We start from the raw sequence: 12,143 nt of genomic DNA, 5'->3' as shown, positions 1-12,143 counted from the left end.
AGGACTCAAGCTTCCTGCATTTAACAAAGGCCCAAGACAAACAGAAATGCTTTCTGCTCAGCCTCAGAAAAGGGACACAGCCTTCTCGCTGTCTCTCCAGTGGAGCAGAAGACTTGGAGATTGCACAGCAAGCAAGCTCCTACCCCACCTTTAGTGTTTCTTCAGCTTCAGTCCCATGATTCTGTATAAGCATTCCGGAAGGCCTTATGACCGAGATCAAAGGAGATGCTGAACCCTGAACAGCCTCTTTCCTAACAAATAAATGCTTGAGGAAATAAAGACGCAAGAATACGAGGCACTGCATTCAGTTAGCATCTTCATAGCCTATAGAAGACAGGCAATGGCAAGCAGCCAAGAGAAAGAGCTGAACTTTTTGCCTGGAGCTTTTTAAGTCCAATTTCCTCCAGGCTACAAAAATTATTTGAAATCGAGCTTATGCCCCAGATTTCAGGACACACACTTTGTGCAGCAAGATAGACCAGCACAGGGAAACACATGCCCCTCATCTGGTCCTCTAGGCCACCACCCTGCAGCCAGCCTCCCCCCAGAGCACACTTCAAGCTACTGCAGGACCTCAGAGAAAGCCCCTCTATTTCTCCTGAACACCGAGTTTCAAAAAAACACGGAATGCACAGATGGTTTAGTATTCAGATTATATTCTGCAGCAAAAGGTGACTGACAGGTTAAGTTTTTACTGTGCCTTATTAAAGCACATTAGAGGACTTTGTTCAGACAAAATGTGGTTGATTCCTTCCCTCTCTGGGAACCCTACAAGCTAACTATCAACGAACTTGTTAATCCAATGACAGTAAATGAAGTAAAGTTTACCCTCTGTAACTCCACAGAACAGAATTTTCAGAGTCAACCATAAAGTAATAGCAGAGCCAGCAAGATTTCTATTCAATTTTCACATCCCTTGAGAATATCAGAAACTCAACAAACAAAGCTCCCTTTGCTCCCCATGCAATGAGCCAGGCAAACTGCACTTCAAGGTCCACGTTCAGGGAACAGGCTGAATAGTGTGGGATCCCACAAACAACTTTGCTGAAACAGGGTATGACCCAACACAACAGCAGGAACTGGGATCTGACCTTGCACAGATGATCCCACTGTATTCTTCTAGAGTGTGGTGTTTCTAGGATGAAATTCCCTGGTTTATTTGCCAGCCCCTAGCTGGTATGTCCCTTGTCAGACCCTGACTGGTTTAGGCAGGCATAAAAGAATATGACAAACAGCAGTTTACAGTAGGACCCTTACTACTGCCTCCACTGATAACAGTGAGGGGAGGAGTTTACAAAGTTAATGAATATTGCTCTTGTCATTTTCATGGAAGAAGGGAGATTTTAAGGAAGTTTAAGCTCCTTTTCCAAGGATCACTAATACAGCAATAGTAGCTATCAGGAAGTCTGGATAAGTAACAAGATAATATTTAATATCAATAAAATACTCTCCCTCAGGATCAAGTAGGAGGTCATAATTCCCCATAGCAACAGACAACATTCAGCTCCTACCCTTGGCAAGATATCCAGAGCAAACAACCGTTCACATAAAGAGATCTATTCACAGCTTTCACACTTCGCATTCAGACAACACCCCCTCACCGCCCTCTGTCCCCACACCTTGGCTTCTCCAAGAAGGCTTGCCAGAAGACAGGTCCCAATGGGCTGAACTCTTTTTACCTACAGTCTGCTTTGAGAAGCCTCTGTCTGACAGTGATTCTGAAGGACTTCTGCTATTCAGCAGTGCCTGAAGCATTATGTGCTGCCCTCCTAGTGAGTGTGTGTGTAACACTAATGGAAAGCAGCTGGTGGGCTGAAGCTGACTTAAAAAAAAAAGTAACAGGAGGAAATGCCTTTCATACAGTCACACAGGCTCAGTCTGTAATTGTGTAAGAAGCCAGAAGGATAAGAAGGGGGAAGGGCAAATGAGACAAAAACATTCATAAGCTACTACAGAAAACAGTGGAAATGCACTCTGTTCCCAGCCCAGGAGCTGAGAGAGTAAATGCCTCTGTCCCCTGCATCCTGCCCCATCTCACAGACTCACCCCCTCTCAGCAGTCGTGCCGTTTGCTAAATCACTGCAGGACAGTGTCCCTGCGCGCAGGGACGTGACTGCAGCATACATACACCGACCGTGTTAACCTGAGGTACCTGAGGTACCAGCAGCAGAGCAGCTGTTAGTTTGTACTTGGCTTGAGAGGCCAAACCGAAGACCAAGCTACCACAGCTTTGCAACACTTGGCACCCATGCCAGACAGATTAACCTGTTTTGGACATGCCACTTCAAGCTGCCCTCATACACCTAATTACTCTGCAGTGCTTATTAGCATGATCTTGCATAGTTGCTGTCAGTGCAAGGATCTCTCCGCTGCAAGTTTGTATCTGCTCAGACAATAGAGCAAGTATCTACCTCTTTGCCAAAAGCTAAGTAAAATGTTTCTGAACAGAATCATAGAATCATAGAATAGCCCATCCCTGCTAATACTCGATCACATAGTTCTTCCAGTGCATTTTCTGGTCTGCACCAAACAGGAGAAATGTGACAGAACTTTGCTCAAATCAAGACTGGCACTAACATAGCTGTGATAAGCACACGCAAGAGCTCAGCCAATATTTTGGGCCCAGACTGCCTCCATTTTAAAGGAATGTACATTAAATGACCCAGCTGAATTGCACCATTTGGCATTAGCATAGGAATAAGTCAGTGCTTTTCCCATGTAGTAATTCTTTTTCTTTACACTACCACACTTCCAGGAAACAGCTGGAATGAGGATCTTCTTCCACTCTTCCTCAAAAGAAGAAAAAGCAGCAGCAGAGTCATCCAGCAACCATGCTAAGGAGCTAGTACATTGCCAGCAGCAGGAGACACTCTCAGATCTGCTTGACATAGATACATTTGGAGTAGTTAGGAAGGAGGGGGAACATCCATTTAAAAATCCAGGATGTAACTGAGGCTGCCTTTGCCAGTTAGGGAGCTACACCCAGTAAGCATTACTGCCTTTGGAAACTGGTTCAAGAGCAAAGCAACAGGAAATGTCAAGCCACTATCACTGAACAGCAGACATGCCTCATGCTAGTAGCAGAGTCAAGATGTCAGAGAGTCAAATATGGGAACAGAAGTAAAGCTTACTGCCTCTGCCTCATCATGTGGCAAATTCAACGAATATGCATAATCTTCCATCCCAGACCTGTGTGGTGGGCGTATCTGGCCACTGTTTTCTAGCTTGTGTGTGTGCTTTTTACCCTCTCTCCAAACTTCAAATTAATTTTGTTCCACCTGTGGCCTCCCAGCATAAAGTTAGATGACTGATACCTGACCCGTGGTGTGCAGAGCCCTGGGAGTCCACGGGCTGCTTCGCAGGGATCAGCAAAAGGTAGCTAAGGAAAGGAGTTTACTGTCAGCCGGCTTCAACATGCTCTACAGGGGCTTGAAAAACTGCATGTCTGAGAAAACTCCATGGAAATTGCCAATATCTGCAAACTGTGAAGGTGACAATTATTAGTTTAGACAGTAAAATCTTTGAGAAAGAGCTCATCTTTCAAACATATCCTAGCAGACGGAAATTACTGGGCTGGGATTTGGGAGAATTGGCTGATTTTCCTGCTTCCAGCACTGGATAACAGGGCGGATACTGGATTGCTGACAGTAGCCGAGTTAGTTATCGCTCAGCCTTGAGTATGTTTATGTGTGGAATCGAGGTGGTCACACTGAAAGGCTGGAAAGCTTAACAAGCCCTGTGGAGGAGCCAAGCACTACCTCCACTATGGGAGACCAGCATGCTGGAACTGACACTGCTGTCAAGTGCTACCACTACACAAAAGATAAATAACAAAACCCAGAAAAATTTGCAACAGTAGCCTCCCTATCTGCCATGCCCCTGTATTTGAGACTCACACTGATTTCCAAGATCTTATTCTCACAAAATGTGAAGAATCATTACATCCTGGGCCTGAAAGAAAGAGTCTGGAGACATTTTTACCAAATTAAGCTGTCTGAATATTGCAGGGGAAATAAGGCTGAAACAATAGCGAACTGAATGCCAGAACTGAAACATGGGACTTTGGACTATGTCTAAAGCTTTCCTTTTTTTAAGGTTTTTCCAAAACAGTCACTTATCCCTCAATTTGTGGGTTAAAGAGCAGCTTAAGGATGGGAAAAAATGAAAAAAATCTTCAGATAGATCAAACTTCCCAGGACACATTTCTTCCAAGAGAAGATGATAATAGATATTTAATGCCCAAGAATTCAAAGTACACTGAAAAAAAGGAGAGGCTACCAGAAATCTCCAGGGTGAACTGTGTTACAAATTTTCACTCTGAAGATCAAACTGTCACAAAAAGTCAGCCATCTTTTGGCTATAAGAGACCAAACAGAATGCAGACTTTGTGGTCTCAGAGGCTGCCTTTGGCAGGAAGCTCAGGAAATCTCTCTTCATGTGATGTCCCAAAACCTAGTTGGGGCAACATCTACTGCCTGTACACACATAAAAATAAAAACAAGGCCCGCTCCCTCCTATGTTGAAACATACTGTGTCTGGCTGGCTAAACCCCCTGAGTACCCACTGCCCATGGGTATTTCTGGAATTCAGACCCCCTTTTGGCTGCTGATCAAGGAAGGCCTGGGGCGGCTTCCAGGCTTGCAGAAGAAGCTCTTTTGGAACCATGTGTGGAGTTTGAGGGTCTCTCTTCTTCTGCCCTGCAGAAAACTTCCTGCTGTCCCTGCTCTTCTCTCCTGGCTGCTCTCTCCGGAGCCTCAAGTTAGGCAGCTTCTTCAGTACACTTGGTCTTGAAGCACATGGAGAACTGTCAGAGCCAAGGGAGATCACGCATGTGCTTAAAGCAGTCCCTGAGAGATTTCTGTCCCAAGGGCATCTACTGACTTTTCTCTTTAGTACGAGCAACCACTAAAAAGGGATCCTTCTTCTCCAGGATTCCAGACACAAATACCTCTCTAAAATAGGATCATTTAAAATAAGATTATCTGAGCTAATGCTGGTTTGCACCAACAGAATATCAAGCTTTATTCAACTGTATTTTGAAGAAGCTGGTACGGTAGCATCAGGGAGCAGAGAGGGTACATGACAGTAGAAAAACCCAGGAGGGTGACACCAAAGACAACAAGGACTGCAAGATGGGGGTACTGACAAGTAAGCAATGGGCGGGGGGGAGGAAATCAGATGGGGACAGACATCCTGTAAGGTCTTCACAGGCCAAGGCTGCAAGAAAGGAAGCAATAAGACAATTTGCATTTTTTGAAAGAAAGCGATGACATTTCAACTTCTGGAACATTCTTTTCACTAAACTGAGATGATGGAAAGCAGTTTGACTGCTAGAGTGAACCAGCAAACAATTCCTCTGCACCTCTATCAGATCTGTATTTTCCCACATACACAGATAGTTTGATGAATAACGTGATATCTGCATCATAATTCTGAGCTAGAGCATTCAAAGACATCCTACTTGCATCCGAACTGCTGTGTGGATCAGAACTGTGTTGTTAGATGACTGATACTTACAAGCCCTGGCAAAAGCAAACAGTTACATATTTCTGAGAATGAATAAGCATAAATGAATTCATCATGAATAAAAGTCAAACATTTAGTTCACTAATTAGCACCAGATCCTTGAAACTAGGAGGCCAAAAGAAACAACCACCACAAAAATCTGAAGCTGGAATGCCGCCTTAGCTCTGGCTGGATGGTTAAAAAGCAAAACCAGGCAGCTCTGTCTGCACAGCCAAGTTACCCTGCTCTGACTGAGAGTGCTACAATCCCCTCTAACAGGCACAAAGATACCAACATGCTACAGCATGGTGACGGGATACGACAGACCACAGAATACCTTGGTACCTGTGCACCTGTATGAATGCAGCAGCACACACTGGTATAACAGTACAGTTAAAAACTGAATAATTATGTGTGTGGCCCAGGTCTCAGCTTTTTCATGTACATCGTGTTGGAAATGTCGAGCTATTAGCACAGTCCTGACTGTTAACACAGTGAACAGTGACAGCTCAGCATCTGCAAGCAAAATCAGACAGGATATTAACTGACTTCTTCTTTTGTTTAAACAGTGACTCCCACAATAGAGCCTTGGAGGGCCACCTGCTGTCTTGATACAAATAATTGTGCATAATATAACAACAAGATTTAAAAAAAAAAAAAAAGTTTGCAGTTAGTATTTGCTGTATTCAAAATACTGCTTAAAACTCCTTGATCCATAATAGTTTTACCAACCTTGAAACTCCAACAGATTTAATGCAGAACTATAAGCTTGATTAACATTAGAGTAGAGCACCTTGTGCTCAGCTGTTTTCTTACAGTAGCAGCCCTTAGGAGAAATTTGGAGGGGGAGGGGTGTGGAAATCAACCTTGGAATTACCTTGGGGGTTTTTTCCTGTCTCCCCACAGACAGACTTAGATCTGTCTGAAATCTTAGATTTTCCCAAGTTTAGCTGGTAATCAGCTCTAGCTGCCCTGCACCAGCTCAGGTAGGTTATCTACTGGAGGTACAGCTTGGACATTTTTGTCTCACATATCTATAGCCAGATTTCAGCTTCTAAAGCCAGTTCTAGGTCTTCACATCACAGCTATTAAACTTTCTAGACCTCTGTACAAGGAGGAAATGACAAATTAATCTCTCCAGTTAGCTGTAAGAGTACAAAGCTAGACACTTTGAGCAGCAGAAGTTTCTGTGTAAGAAGAGAACGCAAGGCAAAACTATGACAAGATGTTTTCATGGCTCAGTCTGGCAAAATAACATAGACAAAAAACCTGACAACCAAACAGTGCAGAAGAGTGAGAATCACATTCAGCAGACTGTCCCAAACCAAGATGCTTCTGCTCCAGTGCAAGAGAAGTAGGACAGGCGGCATTAGAGGTTGCACAGCTGTCAAATACTCAGCACCTTGCTGATAGGGAAAGGGCTGTTCTGCTGAAACCAAACAAACGGGCATGCCTGCTTGGAATTCCTCTGCCTACAGCCAGCAAACGCACCGCATCACTGTGGCTGCTAAAACAAACACCATCTAGAGAGAAGCACGAACAGAACGAGGAGGACTGGGAGATGTGGAATGACTCAGTGGTGTAGTAAGCCAGAACTGAACTTCTTGCACAGAGATGAGTCAAATGGAATGAATCAACAAAGAGAAAGAGTTGGTCTTTTTGTTAATAATACAGCACCATTGTACTAATTGTGCTCAACTGCCTGCAGTGCCATGGCTCTGCCACCTCCTGACTGCTTTTGTTCACCCTCCCTACTATTCTTGAGTAAGAAAACAGGACTTAAGCCTGCACACATTTAATACCAGGCATAGCACTATACGATCCCTGTGGGCTGAAGGCAAAACGCTCACAAATGTCCAAATACTCTGTATAATTGCCATGTACAGGAACATGCTCATAGGCTGTGTACTGAAAGATTCCCCCGAGAGACTCACGATGCCCGGGGAGTCCTTTCGCCTCAGCTTGCTTGCTCTGACTTGGCCCCAGCTGGGAGAGCTCTCCACTTTCCACAAAAGCACATCCCTTCTCCTGTTCAATGCTTTGCCTCTTCACCCTCCGTAAGCCATTTCTTGAAACCTGGTATTGTCAGCCCTGTGTATATCCAGGGATTGTCTCTGCACTGGTGAATTTGCTTTGCTGGCCAGGAACCACCTTTCATCCTCAGATGTTTTCACCTCAAAAAAACCCACTGAAAAACTGTTACTGAGTGATTCTTGCCCTTGTTGGGAAATACTGTGTTAAAGTGGTATACAATAAAGACAGGTAAACAAACATATTTCAGGATCTCGGAGTGTTCACGGGAAGCATTGCACCTCACCAGAATTCATCAGCCACACAGACCAACCCCCCAGATCACCACGGGAGCGTGGCACTAGCCCTGCCACAGCTCGCAGGCAGCAGGCGCTGACCCCACAGCCACACGACCTCCTGGCTGCCGGCCCCACTGAGCCTACGGACCGTGCTGAGCCGAGCCGAGCCGGACCCAGGTATGCTGGGGGATGCCACAGACAGGGATAGCCAGGGAACTCAGTGTCTCGCTTTAAACAGCCCGTGAGTCCTGAAGAGATGCTCCGTGTCTAAAATTGTGCCAAAGAGCAAAGCGTCGTGTGCTGTGGACGGTCAGTAAACACAGCTACTTAGACCCCATGGTGATTATGTGCCTCCAAAAAGTGAGAGAGGCCACAGGAGGCGAATGAGCTGCTGACAGAGAGGAGCCAACAGTTTTAAACTGCCCTGTTCCCCGCAGTGCCCAGTTGCTACTTCAGTAGCAGTTGGTGGAGCTTTAAACCACTTCCAATTCACTTGCTAGCGTCCAAGCTAAAACAGCAGCTGCTTGCTGTGGATGGGGAACCAAAGGCTCTAAGGACCCCACATGGATATAAAAGCTGTAAAAAGTGTATTACGCATCAAGGAAAAAGGGATTTCTGGCGCTCCTTCCACTGTCCCCTATGAGCCTCTCCAACAACAGGGCTTGGGGTGAGGATGTGGGAGGCAGTGAACAGACATCTCAGCTTAGGGTTATCCATCAGGTGGACAGCACTATACCACCTTTGCAATAATCCCAGTAAACACCAAAATCTCTTCCTGACGCTGATCTGAACAGGCAACAACTCAAGCTACAGCAACAGAGCAACAGTACCTAATCCAGAAAACGCATTTTACTCGATTTCATGGTCATAATATCATTTTACATTTGCAATGACTTTCATCTCAAACAATCTAAAAATATATCGAAAATTATACTGATGCATCCCTTGACCAACTTGCTTTACCCAAATGCTGAACTTGTTTGCAGGATAAGAGTGCATGTCAGCATTTTTTGACAATTTTGGACTATAAGAAAAGAATACAATACCCCACTGGAAGTGCAGAGCTTGGCATAGCAGAAAACATTCAAATTGAAATATGTCCATAATTCTGGGATTGCTTGTGAAAGGGACCATGAAATCCGAGTAACCACATTAAGTACAGACCAGTTAAATACAATTCCTTATAGTCTGTTATAGAAACCAGATCTGAGCTGGCATGCAAAGCCTTCAGCCAAATATTCTATATAGCTTCTAACACACTATATTTGTCTTTGGAAATTGGCAGTTTGTGTTGACCATCAGTGAACCTTACTATTCAAGCAACCGCATTTTCAGCTCATAACTATGTATTTGGCTTGTACCAAAAACTGAGAGACATAAGATTCCTACACAGGCTTTAGAAAACTTCATCATATCTGTCCAGATCTAATACTTTTTTCTGACGCCATACTAGGACCAAGCACAATGAAATTTTGCAACAAAGATAATGAGCTACAAACTTACTGGAAGAACAATTTAAGATTATTCAGGTTGCAGACGCTGGTTAAAGAGAAATATGAAAGCATTCTACAACTTCTATTTCAGTGAAATAGCCGCCAAGATTGGGGGCTATGATGAAGAATTACCTGGATTACGCTTTGGGCTTTTTTTTTTTTAGATGTGACATCTCATAAAAGAACATTCACAAGGCACAGGGATGGGAGTCTCTGCAGAAAGATCACATGCAGCCATACATTTATCGCAGCGTACCAAGGCAGAGCCTTTGCTTCCCCTTGCAAAATGTGGGGGAGTGAAGGTAAATGTGATAGCAGCACAGGACAGCACTACCCAAAGCAGGTTTTAAAAAAACCCAGGTGCTTTAGCTCAGCAGCTCAAGGCCCTGGATGGACTCCTTTCCCAGTGTCAGTGGCAGGTTTTATGGCCTGTGCTGAGCAATATGCCGCTTTGGCTAAATCCCTACTGGTACCCAAGCCAATTGTTTAAAACGTAAAAGGAATTTCATTCCAAAATAGCTTCCATTCAGAAAGCAAACTAACTCCTACAAGTCGAATGACCACATGAGGATTTGGGGAAGCTGTTCCAATGACCCATTTGTCTAGAAAGACAAACACTTCATGTCAGACTCAAACAAAACTCATCCAAAATTAATCTCAGGCTAAAAATATCACTGTTACTGCAATCGGTGTCTTAGACTCATTTTAACTGCTAATAATCACAGCCAAAGCAGCATATAAAATTTGTAAAGAGTGCAAAGTATTAATAGTTGTACTAATCCACTTGGGAACACATCACAGGGCTGAAATAACAGGCTGAGGAATATAATCTGTATTTCTCTCTCTCTCTCGTGTAGAGACCTAACTGAATAGTAACAAGAAAGAAGAATCTGTTGAAGAAAAAAGACCCTGTTCATCATAAATCAGGTGGAGATCCGCCAGGAAAGAAGAGATCGTATGCCACATGAAAGAAGCTTCATCTGCCCAGCATATATAGCCTCTCTCAGCCTTCCAAGTCTGTTTTAACTGCATTAGATGCTGGGTGATTTGGGGGGAAAACAACTTAGCATAAATCAAACAACGTAAACTGATATTTTTTGTCAATTCCAACCTAAACGATTCTATGATTCTATGACTCTAATTCAAGGTCCAATCCTCCTACCTTCATCAGGACTCACTCTGATTGCATCCTCCCCCTTTACCTAGGGCAGACTTACTTTCCAACTACTAATTCCCTCTCATAGACACTGTTACAAATTTCAAAGGAGGAAAAGAGTAGATTTGGGATGGAAATGCTAACTGAAATCCAACAGAAAATGCACATTTCCACCAGAGTAATGCGAGACAAACTGTGGGTATGAGCGATACAACCTGTAGGAGAAGGAAAAGGAGAAAGAGGGATTGGCAGTTTCACTTTTGAACCATTTGTTTTTCCCCTCTGCTGACCAGGACTTACCCATACATTTAACATCGCCATTCACATCTTAAGCCTCAAGATACAACTTTGCTTGCCTTTCACTGTGCATTTTCACTTTCTGTAATCCCATACTGTATGCAAGAATAGAGCCCTCTACAGTCTGCTGATGCAAAACATTGTCAAAAACCACTGCTCAGTTTTTGCAGCAGAAAATTTTGTTCCATTCCTTAGCAGGGAGAATGTCAAAGGAAAAACAGAATGTATGTTCATGGTGGTTTAAAGCACACACACTAACATGTGTTGTCCTATTCTCTCTCCCTCTATAGTCTGCTCCAACAGAATATGTCAGTGAAGCAATAAAAAAATATTTATTTTAAATACACCAAATCTCTCAACAGGGAGTGATTACAGAAACAAACCTCAGGTTGCTTATACAAAAACTGAGCACATCAAGTTCTCAAAGAGCATCTACTGCTAGATTTCTAGCTGAACATTTTTTAAAAGCCAATGTGCATTTCTGTATTTCTCATTTTTATGTGTTAATATATAAACAATATAGCTAATCAATAAGGAAGAGGACATTTTTCCTCTTGCTCTAATTAGACAGGAAAAGGTTCTTAATTCCTTTTTCAATATTTCATGTTTATACCTCTGAAGGAAAAAAACATGACCATTTTTCACTCATTTGGTATTTCAGCCAGGATTGATTTTTTGCACTTTGGTACTCAGAATAGTACTTCAGTCTCAAGGCATAAGCATTTTGTTCAGCGCTGCTGCTGACATACAACAAAGACAGAATTTCAAAGTACCCACTGGACTCAGCTCACTTTGGAAAGGTGGAGGGGAGGGCTCAGCATGGCACTTACTTTTTACTTTTCAGGCAACCGTAGAATCCAGCCATGGTCCTTCCTGGGAGGCGTGCATGCATTTAATTCATCCTTGTGTGTGGATGCCAGCACAAAGATCCTGCAGCTTCGTATCCTATTCACCAAATGCCCACACACGCACACAAGAAAGCCAGCATGCCGATGCAATTACTAGCCAGATAAAGTTCCTGATCTGAGGCCCTCAGACTCTGCTGAACTGGGTCCAAGGAGGGCTGTGCCTGTTCCATAAATGGTTATGAATTGTTAACTCCCCCTTTTCCTGTCTCCTTCCAGCTCTTGGTAAGCACAGCATCCTAAGTGTAAAATACCATATGGCATTTGATTCTGTCTCCCTGTGGGAACTAATGAGAGGCTTGGTTGTAATTAGGATGTGAAGAAGCCCTGAGGAGATTAATTATTATTGTTATTTTTTAGACAAAGAAAGGCTACAGAAAATACTTGCAACATCTTTGAAATAACCACTAAAAATTGTAGTCATTCTCCAGCACATAAGGGGTGCATGGGACCTTCCAGAACAGGCATTATCCCATCT

At 43.5% G+C, this 12,143-nt stretch overlaps 1 protein-coding gene across 1 annotated transcript in view; it reads right to left on the bottom strand.

Moving 5' to 3' along the window:
- Window positions 1–11,782, bottom strand: part of KIAA1210 (KIAA1210 ortholog) — a 46,715-nt gene extending 34,933 nt beyond the window's left edge. Inside the window, exon 1 of the mRNA XM_075720756.1 lies at window positions 11,591–11,782. Coding sequence (XP_075576871.1) covers window positions 11,591–11,625 — 35 coding nt within the window. The 5' untranslated portion in view covers window positions 11,626–11,782. The remainder of the gene's footprint in view (window positions 1–11,590) is intronic.
- Between the last annotated feature and the right edge of the window lie 361 nt (window positions 11,783–12,143).

Source organism: Pelecanus crispus, chromosome 13 (assembly GCF_030463565.1).
Source record: "Pelecanus crispus isolate bPelCri1 chromosome 13, bPelCri1.pri, whole genome shotgun sequence".
NCBI lineage: Eukaryota > Metazoa > Chordata > Aves > Pelecaniformes > Pelecanidae > Pelecanus > Pelecanus crispus.
Note: the sequence above shows the minus strand (reverse complement) of the source record. Positions and strands in the feature narration are given on the sequence as shown.